The sequence below is a fragment of the Symphalangus syndactylus genome, chromosome 17 (genome assembly GCF_028878055.3).
Source record: "Symphalangus syndactylus isolate Jambi chromosome 17, NHGRI_mSymSyn1-v2.1_pri, whole genome shotgun sequence".
Classification (NCBI taxonomy): Eukaryota; Metazoa; Chordata; class Mammalia; order Primates; family Hylobatidae; genus Symphalangus; species Symphalangus syndactylus.
In genome coordinates, this window is record NC_072439.2 from 24,623,307 (window position 1) to 24,640,962 (window position 17,656).

A 17,656-nucleotide genomic window follows, 5' to 3' on the forward strand; every position below is an offset into this window, starting at 1 on the left:
TCATAGGCATCTGTGCTGTCCCTGCCCTTCATCCACATCACCGAACAATTACGCATGTATGTGTCTTTACTTTTATTTAAACTGCTCCATATGTGTTGTTCACAATTAACTACTTCATGAGTGACTGCGGTAAGGATGGAGCAGAAAGGAACGCTGAGGGAAGACTCCTGTTAGAATGAGGCACTCTTCCAGGACTAGGAATGAACTCAAAGGTAAAATTCAGGTCAGACTATGTTGGGAGCTGAAAAGACCAAAGGGATCGTGACCAACTCAGCATTCCACTGGAGGTTATATGATTAAACGGCAAACTGTTTATCATGAATGCAGGATGTGAGCAAACGCACACTGCGCCTGCCACCAAAAGGTTTGCGAGGGCCATCACTGCCTGGCGCCGGGCTCCTTGAAGTTATCTACCAGGAAATCTAGCGCCTATTGTTCGAAGGATAGTCTCACAACTGCGAACCAAACGGCCAACTGACAATTACCTGACAATCATCCCCCCTTTCTCGTTATCTGTTTTACCAATAAATACGGGAGGGTTGTGTAAAGCTCAGGGCCCTTGTCCACTAGAGACAAGGTGCCCCCTGACCCCTTCTTCCAAATAATACTTTCTTGTCTCTTGTCTTTTATTCCTTTTGCTCAGTCCACCAGGTCTGTGCAGGTTACAAGTGGCGCCCTAAACAGCGACAGAATCGGATGCTCTACAAGACTATATCAAGCTCCTCCTTGTTCTATGGACTAGGAATGACTAGGACTAGGAATGACTTTGTCCAATACCAACAAGGCAGCCTCCAGGACAAGAAAAGGTAATGGGACCCATTCTGTTGACAGCCAAGATGGAATTACAGGTAATTCTCACCTCTTTTTTGGCTCTCAGGAGCCCTGTGGCCATTTTCCTGGTCTCCTGAATGCTCTTCCTGGAGAAGGGCAAAGTCTCAGAAGACAGATCTGGGGATGTGAAGAGAAATAAGAGTGGCCTAGGTGGAAACTCCCTCCCCACGAGGTGAAGCGCAGTCCGCTCCAGAGCCCCACAGTTGGGGTCGGGGATGTCACAGAAATCACCAGGGCAGCCAATTCCCATCCAGAGGGGGGCCAGGATGACCCAGCACCCTCAAGCTCAGCCGCAAGCTCGGGACAGGGAGTGAAGCCCTTGTCCCCAAGCAACGGAGTGAGGGTTTGTCTCTAACCCTGTGGGCTCGAATGAAAGGAAAATGGCCTGGAGGTGCCCACAGGAGAGCGCCCTAGTTCTGAGACAGCTCTGTAGCTCCCAGCCTGCGTCCCCGTGAGTAACACAGGGACACGCAAAGGGGCATGCTGACTGCCTATAGGGCACTCACGGAACGCGGGTGCACGCAGCGGATCCTGAAGCCGAAGGTCAGGTAACAAGGTGCAGAGGTGTGGGGAAGACCTGAAGAGGGAAGGCTCCCCGGGTCCCAACAAGCTTAAGCCGCCGCCCCCACAGACCGGAAGTGTCTCTGACGTCAACGCTACACACTGAAGGAGGATAGGGAGGGGAGCGGAAGTGACCGCAGAGGCTTCTGGGGATTGTAGTTTCCGAGCTACAGAGGCGGAGAAGTCGGCTTTGCCCACCACACAGGGTGCCTCTGACATCTGCACAGCGCACACAACCAAGTTTACGAGCCCACCGTTAAGAAGCCCAAGTGACGTTGACAAGTTTCTCTGTGAGCCATTGAGATCTGCTGACCGCGAAGGCATCGCTGGACTGCCGAAGGATTCTGGAAAATGTGGTACCGGCGCTCTGCGGGTGGCCAATGTGCGCTGAGCTTCACGGTGCAGGTGAGCTGAGCTCACTACTTAAGTCTCTGCCCTGATGCGCCTTTCCCCGAGCAGGTGCCAGGTCGGGACAGAAGCGGCTCAGGGAGAGACGAGGCTCTGCGGGAACTCCCAGTTTGGAGGCGACACGGGCCCTTTCTCCCCTAGAGTAGGAGGCTGTACCAGGACAGGGAACCCCAAGGCTATTTTCGGGGAGAGCGGGATTGGTTTGGGCAAACTCCCGGAATGGAGATGGGGGAGACTGGTCGCGTGTCCCTAGGATTTTAGGGGATGCAGACTGAACTTGGGGTGAACAGCAAAAGACCCCCTGGTGGTGGTGAGGATCCGAAGCTTGATCGGGAAATTCCCGAGGTTTTTATTGGAGGCTGGGGAACAGGTGCGGCTTGGAGGAAACTTCCGGAGGGTGGGGTGGAGGTGGGGCGGTGTTGGAAAGGAGGCATAAGTCTGACCGTTTTGTTCAACAGGGGTGTTTTCTTTTTGAATTGATTTTATTTTTAAAGATATTACATTAAAATATTGTTTATCTTGATTACTGAGTTTTTTTGGTGACCCTTTAAATTATGTATCCACAGTCCCCAGCATTTACAGAAGTGAGGGCCTCGCTTCTGGGCATCAAGCAGCCAGAAAGTCCCTTAGGAGCTTTCTCTGAATTGTTGAATTGTGAGTGAGTGATCTTTTCCTTTCCTGACTTCTTTAATATCCACAATTTCCTCGTAACCATCCCTCCAAAGCCACACCCACAAGGCACCTCCAAGACCTACCATGAAGCAGATATTCAAAGATTATTTGTAAATCTTCACACCCCACCCCCTCCAGAATGTCTTCCAACATCCCTTTGCCTGGAAAAGTAAAAAACAAGGTTTGCATGTTGAGTATCAGCCTCTCCCATTGGGTGGGTGTTTAGGAAGGAGGATCAGCCGAGAGCCCTATTCCAGCCCAGGTAAATGACCTGGCCAAAGATTTAATATCTATAAATGTAGAATGCTTGTAACAGAACTCAGTGGGAACCAAAGTCAGGCATGGAGCTGGGCTTTAAGGAGCACAAATGAAAAGGAGGGACTAGAAAACTTAAGAAAGATATGGTAGTGGTGGGGGTGGGGGTACAGTGAGGATGTGGGATCCTGAGATAATCCAAATCCCTATGTTTAGATGTAGGTGTACAAAGGGAGTAAAGAGAGACCCAGGCTGATGGGTATGTGTAATAAATCAAACATAATGTAACAGCAGGTCAAGTGATAAGGGTCAAGTGATAAACAGTGAAAGGAGCAGAATCAAACTCTACAGAAATTAACAAACATCAACAAGACACCTAGGAAAGCATTTACAGCTGCATTCATTTAAATCAAAGGTGATAGTTACTGAGTGCTGTGTGCCAAGTACAATGATACACTCTCACCTGAGTTACCCTTGTAAATCTGAACCACTTGTCATATCTGTGCTTTAAGGAGTCCTATTTTCCACACTCTTAACTGGCTTGAGATCTGAAAATCCATCTAAATTATAAACGCAGTGGGGAAAAAAAATCTAGTCATGCCCATCTAGGGAACATGTCTAGTTAAAATGAACATAGATAAAAATCAGCAAAAAAAAAAAAAGCAAATTGAAAAAATATTCTTTGAAATTAAAAGCCATACAAACCACTGTGTCACTGATGAGTTAAAGAAGAAACTGGCCTGCAAACCAGAAAATACACTGGAAGAAGCAATAGTTAAAATATTTCAGATCTAAACCTGTGGAATGAGGCTACCTCAGTTCCAAATGTATCAGCTTAAAAGTAGTGGCAAAAAAAAGCAATAAGTTGGCCAGGCATGGTGGCTCATGCCTTAATCCCAGCACTTTGGGAGGCCAAGGTGGGCGGATCACGTGAGGTCCGGAGTTCGAGACCAGCCTAGCCAACATGGCGAAACCCCATGTCTATTAAAAATACAAAAATTAGCTGGGCGTGGTGGCCAGTGCCTGTAATCCCAGCTACTCGGGAGGGTGAGGCAGGAGAATCGCTTGAACCCGGGAGGCAGAGGTTGCAGTGAGCCAAGATCGTGCCATTGCACTCCAGCCTTGGCAACAAGAGCAAGACTCTGTCTCAAAAAAAAAAAAAAAAAGAAAAGAAAAAGCAAGGAGTTATTAGCTCTATATACTTTTTTTTCCTTTTTTTTTTTTTTTTTTTTGAGACAGAGTCTCACTCTGTCGCCCAGGCTGGAGTGCAGTGGCGCCATCATCTCGGCTCACTGCAAGCTCCGCCTCCCGGGTTCACGCCATTCTCCTGCCTCAACCTCCCGAGTAGCTGGGACTACAGGCGCCCGCCACCTCGCCCGGCTAATTTTTTTGTATTTTTAGTAGAGATGGGGTTTCACCGTGTTAGCCAGGATGGTCTCGATCTCCTGACCTCGTGATCCGCCCGCCTCAGCCTCCCAAAGTGCTGGGATTATAGGCATGAGCCACTGCGCCTGACCAAGCTCTATATACATTTATAGAAGAAACTTCTAATTTGAAAAACTCAAAGTTTTAAGTAAAAATGATCACAAAAGGGGAAGAACAAACTTCCAGAATCTTGGGGACAGAGGGTGGTGTGGTGGGAAGACAGGGAATTACTCTGTCACCAATGAGTCAAAAAAGTTATTAAAGATTAATTTCAAATGAATAAAACTAAAAACCAAGACTTACAGAATGAGACTAAAACCATGGCTGGAGGAAAACTTTTAGCCTGAAAGTAGCCTATGACTTAGAAATTAAGGCAGAAAACTAAGGAGTAAGCAGTTACCCTTCAGGTTAGAAAACCAACAGCATAACAGGAAATGAGAGAGGGAAGAAATAATCAGATGGGGCTGAGATGGGGGCTTGTAGGGATGAAGGAGGCAGGATGAGCACGTTAAGTCTATGCATAAAGTCACTCCCTAAGGACAGTCCCTGGGAGGAAGGTGGGTGCACAAGGATCAGGCTAGGTGTAAAATGTGACAGACAACCCTGGAGGGTACATTCAAGGGTTGACAGTGGCTAAGAAAACAGGAGGGAAAGTCAAGCGTGGAGCCTTTCCTGTCTCTAGCATGGAAGACAGCAGGAGCTGATGAGTGAAAGTGATAAACAGCATACTCATCACAAAAAAAAAGTCAAGTATTTGAGGTAATGGATAGGATAATTTGACTTAATCATTCCACACTGTATTGAAAAATCATAACATCATTTTGTACCCCGTAAATATATACAATTTAAAAGATAAAAATCTGAAAAAATATTATTTTTCAAACATATACAATTTATGGAGTACAATCTAATTCATCAATATATATAATTTTTTTTTAATGGTAAGTCAATAAACACAGGAAACAGCCCCTTGAAAGGGAGAGAAGGAAAATGGGCACAATCTGCCCTTAGAAAGACACAGCATTTAAATCCACCCACGTGAGAACTCCAGGATTCAAGACTAGGGGTCAAAACACAGCCTGGTTTATCACCTATAGCCACAGGATGGCACCAACACCCACTGCTCCAGCTTGAGCTGGCCAGACAGAGAAAGCATCCAGGAAAAGCTGGAACTTCCCAAAAGGCCTGAGACCTGCGGGTACCACACTGAAGTCCACTGAAGAGGAGGGCCCGATGTGAGGGGAAAAAAACCACCAAGGAAACATAATATTTGTGGATTTTTAATAAGATATTTAATACGTGTTCAGGTAGAAGTAGGTACAATGACAGAAAATAAGGTAGAGGAATGTGCTAGAAACCAAAGACATGTAATGATGGACAATAAATGACATGATGTGGAGAGTTCACCCACACATGCAGACTTCATATGTTCACATAAACATTTATATGCATGCATCACCCAGTAGAGACAAACTGCACTTACACTGTGAAGTCAACGAGGAGATAAAGTAAAAATCAAATAGTTATGGAGAGGGTCAGTCTCTCCATTTAGTGGGAAACCCTTCAGAACATGCACACAGCATCTCCCCTCCCTTCTGAATACTATCATTTATAGCCTGCAGGAGTAGATGGCAAATTACAGCCTGGGCCACCCTTCCCAGAATGTCACAAACATGGACATGCAGACCACAGAATTCACCAGATACCCAAGCTGGGTGGTGTGGGGCTCTGAAAGACATGCTTCAAGTAAGAGGGACTAGAAAACTCCCCGAGGGAGCAACAGGGATTGGGGATTCCAGGAGGATCCAGGGGCCTGTGCAAAGACCAAGCAGTGAGCAGACGTGTGTGTCAGTGATTCGGTGGCATGAACTCAACACCAGCTAATACAGCAGCTCACATTTCTGTGTGCATCAGACTCACCTGGGGGCTTGTTAAACACAGATTGTTGGGTCTCACTCCTAGAGTTTCTGCTTCAGTATTCTGGGGAGTAGCCTGTGAATCTATTTCCAGCATGATTTTCAGGTGAGACTGATACTATTGGTCCAAGGACCACACTCTGATCTAATTTAACACCAGGTTAGGGGAGATACTAAAGAGCAAAGAAGCAACAGATGAAGGGACCTGAACCCTGTAGGGGCTTCTCTATAAACTCCTCAAACATAAAAGCCTTCAAGACACTCAAACAGCATTTACAGCGTCATGTCTACAAATACAAGGCACCACGCAGGGAGTGCTCCATCAAGTAGAGAGAAGAGCCCACTGAGTGTCCCTGTCTTAGTCTGTTTGTGTTGCTGTAACACAATACCACAGACTGGGTGATTTATATATAAGCAGTGTTCACTTGGTTTACAGTTCTGCACACTGGGAAAGTGAGGGGCCTGCATGTGGTGAAGGTCTCAGTGTGTTGTCCTATGGTGGAAGGTGGAAGGGCAAGAGAGTGACCACATGTGAGAAGGAAAAGGCGAAAGACAGAAAGGAAGGAAGCCAACCTCATCCTTTTATCAGGAACCCCCTCCCAAGATATCTAACCCACTCTGCCTTAATCCATTCATGAGGGCAGAGCCTTCATGACCTAATCACCTCTTAAAGGTTCCACTGGTCAACACTGTTGTATTAAGGGTTGAGTTTCCAACACATGAACTTCGGGGAACACATTCAAACCACATCAGTCCTCATGTAAACCTTCCAGAAAATCTGTGTGCCTGGCACTCTGGAATCCCTCTTTTCCACCCTTTTTTTTTTTTTTTTGAGACAGAGTTTCGCTTTTGTTAACTAGGCTGGAGTGCAATGGTGCAGTCTCAGCTCACTGCAATCTCTACCTCCCAGTTCAAGCGATTCTCCTGCCTCAGCCTCCCAAATAGCTGGGGTTACAGGCATGTGCCACCACACCCAGCTACTTTTGTATTTTTAGTAAAGATGGGGTTTCTCCATGTTGGTCAGGCTGGTCTTGAACTCCTGACCTCAGGTGATCTGCCCGCCTTGGCCTCCCAAAGTGCTGGGATTACAGGTGGGAGCCACCACGCCTGGCCTTTCCACCCCTTCTCACTGCAACTCTAACATTGTGTTCCCTCATCATTTTCCATTCGAGCATAGGAAAGAACACAATTACTACACCCATTTCTTATGAACCTTTCCGACATTAAAATAATTCTATCACTCACATAGAAATTTGTAAAAATAAATTTTCATTTTTGATATGAGCGAATATGATTTTTTTTTTTTTTTTTTTTGAGAAGGAGTTTTGCTCTGTGGCCCAGGCTGGAGTGAAGTGGCAAGATCTCGGCTCACTGCAACCTCTGCCCCGGGTTCAAGCGATTCTCCTGCCTCAGCCTCCCAAATAGCTGGGATTACAGGCCTGCACCACTACACTAATAATTTTGTATTTTTAGTAGAGACGGGGTTTTGCCATGTTGGCCAGGATGGTCTCGAACCCCCTGACCTCAGGTGATCTGCCCGCCTCGGCCTCCCAAAGTGCTGGGATTACAGGTATGAGCCACTACGCCCGCCCCTGAATATGAAATTCTGTATTAGTTTAATGAAATCTCTAAAATATATAGAAAATAAAAATAATTACCAAAAATGTTCAATGATGCAAAGCAACACACAGTGAGATATTACATCCTAAAATATATAGACCTAAATATGTTATTTAAAAATCAAGCAGAAATATAAGGGGCTCTATACACACCTTTTGAAATAAGCTTTCTGGCAGGGAAAGTGGCTCACGCCTGTAATACCAACATTTTGGGAGGCCGAGGTGGGTGGATCAACTGAGGTCAGGAGTTCAAGACCAGCCTGGCCAACATGGTGAAACCCTGTCTCTACAAAAAATACAAAAATTAGCTGGGCATAGTGGTGGGCACCTGTAATCCCAGCTACTCGAGAGGCTGAGGCAGGGAGAACTGCTTGAACCCGGGAGGCAGAGGTTGCAGGGATCCGAGACGTGCCATTGTACTCCAGCCTGGGAGACAGAGCAAGACTTCATCTCAAAAAAAAAAATTATAATAATAAAATAAAATAAGCTGTCTAGGTTGGGCACGGTGGCCCACCCTTGTAATCCCAGCACTTTGGGAGGCTGAGGCGGACAGATCACTTGAGGTCAAGAGTTCAAGACCAGGCTAGCCAAAATGGCAAAACTCTGTCTCTACTAAAAAGACAAAAATTAGCCAGGCATGGTGGCGCACATCCATAATCCTGGCTACTCAGGAGGCTGAGGCAGGAGAATCACTTGAATCTGGAAGGCAGTTTGTAGTGAAATGAGATCGCACCACTGCACTCCAGTCTGGGCGACAGAGCGAGACTCTGTCTCAAAAAAAAAAAAAAAAGCTTTCTAATTTAACTTTAGAATTAATCTGAAATTCTTTCAAGAAAGAGGTACTGAAAACACATGAAAAGTATGTAAGTCACTAATGTATCAAAGAAAACAATCATTCTTGTATTGCAAATAAATACCCAACCAAGACAAAAAGGCACGTCACATGTTATGGGAAAAGACTGAAATGAGGGTGAGAGGAAAACTGTGACCCTTGAATGTAAGACAGAAAAAAATCAGGGCAGGATGTTAAGGAATTGGAAATAGTTCTCCATATTAAAGGATCACGAGACAGGAAGAGAGGAGAGAGGGACACGATAGTCACAGACTGCAGGGGTGTGGGGTAGATGGGAATAAAGGAGGCAGAGAGAGCAGTGGGGATGTACATAAAATCACCCTCCAGAGCGGTGCTGTCCAATAAGGCAGCCACTTGCCACATGTGGCTGCTGAGCACTTGAAAGATGGCTAGTCCAACCTGAGAAATGCTGTAAGTGGAAAACACATTTTAAAAAATTCTGAATACTCAGTATAAAAGAAAGAATGTGTGGGGAAAAGAAAGAGAGATCAGATTGTTACTGTGTCTGTGTAGAAAGAAGTAGACATAGTGAAAGGGTGACTCTGTAGGCTCAGACTCAGACCACGCCACACCAGTTGCAGTCAAGAGATCTTTATTGGAGGAGTCCGAGGGAGAGCCGAAGCGGAAGAAGAAAAAGAGCGAAGGCTCTGCAGCCTCCGTCTTTTATGCCTACAGACGTTACGTGGGGGTCGCTGGTTGGCTGAGGGGCTGGGTATAGGCTGAGGCGGGAAGGCGTGACCTCTGATTGGCTCCTTTTGGGGGGCCTGTGTTGGGGAGGAAGAAGAACCTGGAACCAGCGCCATTAGGGTGCTCTTGTTACCTAACAATGAAAACTCAGGAAAGTAAACACTCTTCCAAATTTATGAATAGTAAAATATGAAAATATCCCTGAGAATCTATGAGAATATCCAAAGAAAATGCAAGATAGGAGGGTAAAAAGGCCATTTGGCAAAGCCTACAAAATGAGTCCAAAATATGGTTCACAAGGAAACTTACCTTCCAATGCATCCAAAACAGAAGAATAGCAAAAGAAGCTCCCGATTCCTATTGAGGTGAGAATATCAGCACAAACAGAAGGAAATCATGCCAAAAAAAAGTTACAGGCCAATTTAAATGAGAAACTCCTGCCCTAACCAATAAACCACAGCAAACACTGTGCATTTCAAACACTGGGGGACGTGGGTGGGGATGAGCCTGTTCTGTGCAGGACCTTTCTAACATATGGGAGAGTCTTTGCCCCCTCCTCAGAATAATGCCATAAACTACCAAAAACACAATTCATAGAATTTCAAAGGAGACCAATTACTTAGAAATGCAGCTATCAGGATGCTTTAATTTTTTCTGACATATTAATAGGCATGTTGCTGTGGTAGTTTTAAAAAATGGCTCAACGTTTCTTGCCACTCCTCCCTTTGAGAGGCAGAATCGATGTCCTGTCTCCCCGATCCTGGGTGGATTTGCTGTGCTACCTCATAAAAGACCACTCAGCATCCGCCCTGGAGCCCTGTGCCACCTAAGAATTCTGACTATCCTGAGGCTGCCAGGTGAAAGGGTAGCCTGCCCCTCCACAGCTGAGGGTGTTTCTCGTCGGGTGGGACTAGAAACTGAGAAAAGAAAGAGACAGAGAGACAAAGTATAGAGAAAGAAAAGTGGGCCCAGGGGACCGGCGCTCAGCATACAGAGGACTCGCACCGGCACTGGTCTCTGAGTTCCCTCCGTATTTATTGATCATTATCTCTACCATCTCGGAGAGGGGGATGTGGCCTGCCACATCCTGCCACAATAGGGTAATAGTGGGGAGAGGGTCAGCAGGAAAACATGTGACTATCTCTGTGTCATAAACAAGGTTAAGAAAAAGGTGCTGTGCTTTGATGTGTACATACATAAAAATCTCCGTGCATTAAAGAGCAGTTAATCGGGTTTTACACGGAGACATTCCATTGCCCAGGGAGGAGCAGGAGACAGATGCCTTCCTCTTATCTGAAGTGCAAAGAGGCCTTCCTCTTTTACTAATTCTCCTCAGCACAGACCCTTTACAGGTGTCGGGCTGGGGGACGGTCAGGTCTTTCCCTTCCCACGGGGCCATATTTCAGACTATCACTAGGGGAGAAACCTTGGACAATACCTGGCTTTCCTAGGCAGAGGTCCCTGCGGCCTTACACAGTGTTTTGTGTTCCTGGGTACTTGAGATTAGGGAGTGGTGATGACTTTTAACAAGCGTGCTGCCTTCAAGTATTTGTTTAACAAAGCACATCCTGCATAGCCCCAAATTCATTAAACCTTGACCTGACACAGCACACGTTTCTGTGAGCACAGGGTTGGGGGTAGGGTTACAGATTAACAGCATCTCAAGGCAGAAGAATTTTTCTTAGTACAGAACAAAATGGAGTCTCTTATGTCTACTTCTTTCTACACAGACACAGTAAGTCTGATCCCTCTTTCTTTTCCCCACACCAGGCTGTAAGGAAGTCAAGGCCATATGGAAACACTACATTTAGGGACTCAGTCCCAGCTGAGCCCCCTCTTCCAACATCCCAAGCCAGGTATCAGATGTGAAGGAACAAGCCTCCAAATGGTTCCAGACCCCAGCTGTTGAGCCTTCTGTGCTGAGGCCAGACATCATGGAACAGAGACAAGTGGGCTACCCTTGTGCCACATCTGAAATCCTGACTATAAGCATGAGTATCCACAAACATAATAAAATGATTGTTTGAGCCACTAAATTTTCGTGTAATTCCTGACATAGTGTCTGAAATGTCAGGCCTCTGAGCCCAGGCCAAGCCATCGCATCCCCTGTGACTTGCACGTGTACATCCAGATGGCCTGGGGTGGCTGAGGATCCACAAAAGAAGTAAAAATAGCCTTAACTGATGACATTCCACCATTGTGATTTGTTTCTGCCCCACCCTAACTGATCAATGTACTTTGTAATCTCACCGACCCTTAAGAAGGTTCTTTGTAATTCTCCCTACCCTTGAGAATGTACTTTGAGAGATCCACCCCCTGTCCCCAAAACATTGCTCCTAACTCCACCACCTATCCCAAAACCTATAAGAACTAATGATAATCACCAGCCTTTGCTGACTTTCTTTTCAGACTCAGCCCGCCTGCACCCAGGGGATTAAAAGCTTTATTGCTCACACAAAGCCTGTTTGGTGGTCTCTTTACAAGGACGCGCATGAAATGTAACAGCCACTTTAACACATTAAGTAACAATAGCAAGTAGCAAGTCATCACTGGGAACTGTTATTTGGAATTGTCATTGGGAAGCAGTGACAACCATGAAGGCTATTTGGAGATGCTGTCAGATGACATAAAAACTGCTGTGGTCTGACTGATAATAATGCCCCATACCCAAGGGGTCTACAGCCTATATTCAAGATGGAAGGAAACACTATATTTTGGCTAGAGGTATGTGAAAATTTCATTCATGGGCCCTTCTCATGGTTCCCTAAACTTGGCTGATGGAACTGCGGGTAATAAACTCAGTTATGGCCAGGTGCGGTGGCTTACGCTTGTAATCTCAGCACTTTGGGAGGCCGAGGTGGGTAGATCACGAGGTCAGGAGATCGAGACCACGGTGAAACCCCATCTCTACTGAAAATACGAAAAATTAGCCGGGTGTGGTGGCAGGTGCCTGTAGTCCCAGCTACTCAGAGAGGCTGAGGCAGGAGAATGGCGTGAACCTGGGAGGCGGAGCTTGCAGTGAGCAGAGATCGCGCCAATGCACTCCAGCATGGGCAACAGCGAGACTCCGTCTCAAAAACAAACAAAACAAACAAACAAAAATACCAGGTTAGTAAATCATAAAAAATAAAATAAAGGAAATGTAGCCGGGCGTGGTGGCGTGCGCCTGTAATCCCATCTACTCCGGAGGCTGATGCAGAAGAATCGTTTGAACCCGGGAGGTGGAGATTGCAGTGAGCCGAGATCGCGCCACTCCCCTCCAGCCTGGGCGGCAAGACCGAAACTTCGTCTGAAAATAATAAAATAAAAGGAAATGGGGCCGGGCGCGGTGGCTCACGCCTGTAGTTCCAGCACTTTGGGAGGCCGAGGCGGGCGGATCACTTGAGGTCAGGAGTTCGAGACCAGTCCGGCCGCCAACATGACGAAACCCCCGACTGTACTAAAAATACAAAAATTAGCCAGGCGCGGTGGCGGGCGCCTGTAATCCCAGTTACTCAGGAGGCGAAGGCACAAGAATCGCTTGAACGCGGGAGGCGGAGGTTGCAGTGAGCCGAGATCGCGCCCCTGCGCTCCAGCCTGGGCGACTGAGTGAGACTCAGTTTTTTGTTTTTTGTTTTTTTGAGACAGAGTCTCGCTCTGTCGCCCAGGCTGGAGTGCAGTGTCACGATCTCGGCTCACTGCAAGCTCCGCCTCCCAGGTTCACGCCATTCTCCTGCCTCAGCTTCCCGAGTAGCTGGGACTACAGGCGCCCGCCACCACGCTCGGCTAATTTCTTCTATTTTTAGTAGAGACGGGGTTTCACCGTGTTAGCTAGGATGGTCTCGATCTCCTGACCTCGTGATCCGCGTACCTCGGCCTCCCAAAGTGCTGGGATTACAGGCGTGAGCCACCGCGTCTGGCCGAGACTCCGTCTTAAAATAAAATAGGCCGGACGCGGTGGCTCACGCCTATAATCCCAGCACTTTGGGAGGCCGAGGCGCGTGGATTGCCTGAGCTCTGGAGTTCAAGACCATCCTGGGCAACATGGTGAAACCCCATCTCTACTAAAAAAACAAAAATTAGCCGGGCGGGGTGGCACATGCCTGTAATCCTAGCTACTTGGGAGGCTGAGGCAAGAGAATCGTTTGAACCCAGGAGGCGGAGGTTGCAGTGAGCCGAGACCGCGACATTGCACTCCAGCCTGGGCGAGAGGATCGAAACTCCGTCTCAAAAAAATAAATAAACAAATAAATAAATATAAAGGAAATGGACAAAGGAAACATTAATGCATGAAATCAAACAAATGCTTTCGCTGACGGGCTCCGTCTTTGCAAAACTGAACCTAGGACAATGTGCACGTTTCTAACTAGCAATTCCGGAGGACAGAGCGGGGAGGGAGCTTGAATTTGCTTTTCTGTAATTTAATTGACTTGTCAGTAAAGTCAGTGCAGGCATTTTCAGTGTTCTGTAGTGGGCTTTAGTTCCGATCGCAGTGTGGCAGGCCAGGTTTCCATTAGCAACCAGAACAGTTTCCACTAACCTTTTACTATAATTTTGATGAATGCATAAGTTAAACGTTGAAGAAATGGAGAAAATGGTGCCTGAGTATCAGGGATGGAACGCGAAAACAAACCCATTAAGACCCTGCCTGGGTCTTCTCAGACCCTGAAGTCTGATCGAATAATAATAGCATTCTTACACATTCACCTCGGCCTGTCTTAAGATTCAGAAACTTTCCAAGACTCTAGAGAAATCTTTCCATACCCTAGACCCTAGTTAAAGATTAGATGTTGATTGAATGCAACACTTCTGCTTGTAGGTGCAATCCCACACATACCATGGAGCTTAAGATGTCTATAAGCACTAGAAAAAAACTTGTAACTTTGAGTTGGTCTGGTGAGTTACTTGGCCCTTCTCCATGTAATCGGTTGCAGAAATAAACTTCCTTCTTTCCCAGTCTGTCTGCATCTTATTGGACAATCGCAACGGACCGACTCAGCAAACTCCTCTTTCGTGTGGTTATCTGGGACTCCTTTGGGAGGGAGCATTTAAAATTTTCCATTTCAAAGGGTTCTATTGGCACTCTTGCACTGTTACTCTCTGCCTACCCTGGGATCTGAGTTCTCGTGGACTCTAATCTCCAGCCACAGAGTCCAGAAACCCATACCTCCACATTTTGTGACTGTTCCCCAAACACAGGGAGAATTTGCAGAAAATATGCATAAAAACCTTGCCATTCTTCGCAACGAAACCCCACATTACAAACTGGTGAAAACGGAGGATTTTAGCTTGAACAGGTTTTTCCTCTATTTGAAACCAATCATTTCCCTTTTACAATTTTGGAGTGAAGTTTCAAAATCAACAAGCACCTCCCTCCCAGGTTTATCCTTATGTAAAGTGCCCCCTCTGCACATGCAACATTGAGTAAACCTTGAAAATGTGATGCTTAGTGAAAGGAGCCAGTCACAAAAGACCACATGTTATGTAATTCCATTTAAATAAAATGTCCAAAATAGACGAATACATAGAAACAGAAAGTAGATTTGTGGTGGCCCAGGGTTAGCGGAGTTGGGGGGAAATGGAGGGATATGGGGTTTACTTCGAGGTAATGAAAATGATCTAAAACTTGTGGTGATGTTTGCACAACTGTGCAAATATACTGAAAACCGTTGAATTTTACACTTTCAATGGGTGGCTTCTGTGATATGTTATTAATATTTCTCAATAAAACTTCAAAAAAAATAGTGCCTGTGTCTTTTTATGTATTATTCCTCCAGAGTCTAGTCCACATTTTTATACTTGATGAATAAATCAAGGTTTTGTTTCTTCTACTTCTTCTTCTTCTTCTTCTTCTTCTTTTTTTTTTTTTTTTTTGAGACAGAGTCTCCCTCTGTTGCCCAGACTGGAGTGCAGTGGCAGATCTCGGCTCACTACAACCTCCAGGCTAATTTTTGTATTTTTAGTAAAGACAGTGTTTCACCATGTTGGCTAGACTGCTCTTGAACTTCTGACCTCAAGTGAGTCCCTTACCTTTTCCTCCCAAAGTTCTGAGATTGCAGGCATGAGCCACCGTGCCCGGTCCAAGATTTAGTTTCCGTTGTTTCAGATGCCCTAGGACCATCTTATTCTACCTTAATTTCTGATGCATCATCTCTGGAAATTTTCCATTAGGTGCCAAAGTATTTTACTCTTTTTAAGATTTTAAGGCCAGGCGCGGTGGCTCACGCTTGTAATCCCAGCACTTTGGGAGGCCGAGGCGGGCGGATCACAAGGTCAGGAGATCGAGACCACGGTGAAACCCCGTCTCTACTAAAAGAATACAAAAACTTAGCCGGGCTTGGTGGCGGGCGCCTGTAGTCCCAGCTACTCGGAGAGGCTGAGGCAGGAGAATGGCGTGAACCCGGGAGGCGGAGCTTGCAGTGAGCCGAGACTGCGCCACTGCACTCCAGCCTGGGCGACAGAGCGAGACTCCGTCTCAAAAAAAAAAAAAAAAAGATTTTATCAGCTGGGTGCAGTGGCTCACACCTATAATCTCAACACTTTGGGAGGCCAAGGTGGGAATATCAGTTGAGCCCAGGAGTTTGAGATCTGTCTCTGCAACATAGTGAGACCCACACATCTACAAAAAATAATAACAATAATTAGGTGGGCGTATTGGTGCAGGCCTGTGGTCTCAGCTACTAGGTAGGTTGAGGTGGGAGGATCTCTTGAGCCCAGGAGGTCGAGGCTGTGGTGGCCATGATTATACCACGGCACTCCATCGTGGGTGAAAGAAGGAGACCACGTCTAAAAAAATTTTTTTAATTAGAATTTTTTTTTTTAGAAAACAAAGCATACACTTCGTGACTTGAAACAAATGAATGACTTTTGTAATCTACAGAAATCAAAATAAATAAATAAATAAAAACCCACATCCATTCTTTTTATGTGAGTCTTTGGTGTCTCTGAGTTATCAGAATTGTGAATTATGATTAATAACAAATATGCATGAGAAAGACTCAATAAGGGATAGGCATTAGTAAATTGCAATTCACACTGCCTGGAGTAAGGCCTTTAAAGATGTACAAGAAAAAGAAACAAAAAGAAAAGGCATTGAAAAACCGCATTGCCTACCAAAATGCTAAAGTTTACCTAAGTCCATCAATCAACACACACACACACACACACACAATGGATATGTAAAGTGGTCAACACAGTCTCCCATGAGTGTATTCTCTTATTAATAGGTCTGTGGGGGTAAGAGATGAGGTTCTATAGATCCTGGAATCAGGGATGGGTAATCTGTGAGGTCCCTGGGGTGACAGAGGAGGGTCTGTAGATTAGTGATGGGTGGTCTTTGGGATAGTTATGAGGTCCATGGAATCTGATTGTGGGTATGTCGGGTCAGCGATGAGGGAATCTGGTGTGAGTGATGGGATGTGTATGGAATCAATGAGAGAGTGTGGAATCAATCTGTGAAAGCCCAGAACTGTGGTGTCATCTCTCAGGGTGACACATCCTGATCTGTGTGTCAGTGGTGGAGATTCTATGGGATAAGAGTGTGGCTGTCAAGTCCCTGCCACTGTGTGTTCTGGGTCCCGCCAACCGCGCAGATTCCTTTACCTGGTTCTGGCTGGAGAGGCCCTTCTCAAGGACTCCTCACGTGAAAGGTGGGTTGGTGGTGGTGTTTTTTGTTGTTGTTGTTGTTTTTGTTTTTGTTTTTTTTTTTTTTGCCGGGGGCGGGGTTGTCTTTTTCTTTTGGGTTTGGTTTTGACTCTTAGAGACCACAGACACATGCAGCATGTAGAAGAAATTTTTGTCTGGGCAGTCGCTAGGTCCTTCGGGCCAAGCCGTCTAATGGGAGAGAAGCTGACCATTCCCTCAGCGCGGTTCAGATCTAGACGGTCGCTTTTAGGTGCCCACACGGTGGCGTACAAGTGGGTTGTGGCTTTGAGTGGCAGGTGAGCGGAAAGAAACAACTAAGAAAGACCCAGGAGCGCTCCTCAGGCTGGATCTGTCACAGCTGGAAGAAAAGCCGCCCTAACCAGTCCGTCAGGCGCCAACGGGAGGTGCCTCTGGGCTGTGAGAGGCTGGCGGAGGCGGGACCTGCAGATCCAGAGAGTCCGGGCATAGAGCCTGTTACTGCCAGACGCTGAGGCCTTGCCGTGGGAACCAAGGGCCTTTCGGGTCAGATCACAGCTTTTCTCAGACAATTCTTTCGGTACCTGGCGAGCTCCTGTCCAGCCACGCCCCTATGAAGGCCTAGTGTGCCCTCTCCCGCAGAATCTTCTTTGGTCTGAGAGCCACTTGTTTCTTATATCCCTGCGCTAATCTCGCCGTCTGCTCCTACCTACCCCAGGCATTTGCCGCATGCTGGTCCTCTATTTCCTGACAGGCGGGCCGGCTCTCCAGCTTCTGGGAGGACAGTTCAAATTATGGAGGAGGGGGCAGGTGCAGGGCAGCAGTGCTGA

General features: G+C 46.5%; 2 protein-coding genes across 10 annotated transcripts in view; one reads left to right on the forward strand and one right to left on the reverse strand.

Annotated features, from left to right (window-relative positions):
- ZNF875 (zinc finger protein 875) overlaps positions 1-1,471 on the reverse strand; it is a 31,702-nt gene extending 30,231 nt beyond the window's left edge. For 2 of the 9 annotated variants that reach the window (XM_055247848.2, XM_055247847.2), the window contains exons 1-2: positions 1,338-1,471; positions 860-948 (exon numbers count right to left, since the gene is read on the reverse strand). In XM_055247848.2, coding sequence (XP_055103823.1) covers positions 860-892 — 33 coding nt within the window. In that variant the 5' untranslated portion in view covers positions 893-948; positions 1,338-1,471. Of the gene's footprint in view, positions 1-859 lie in introns of all 9 variants that reach the window. The other 7 variants (XM_063621257.1, XM_063621256.1, XM_055247844.2 and 4 more) reach the window with 4 other exon arrangements.
- The window catches only part of LOC129466308 (zinc finger protein 585B), a 224,412-nt gene that overhangs the window by 125,075 nt on the left and 81,681 nt on the right, over positions 1-17,656 (forward strand). The window lies entirely within an intron of this gene.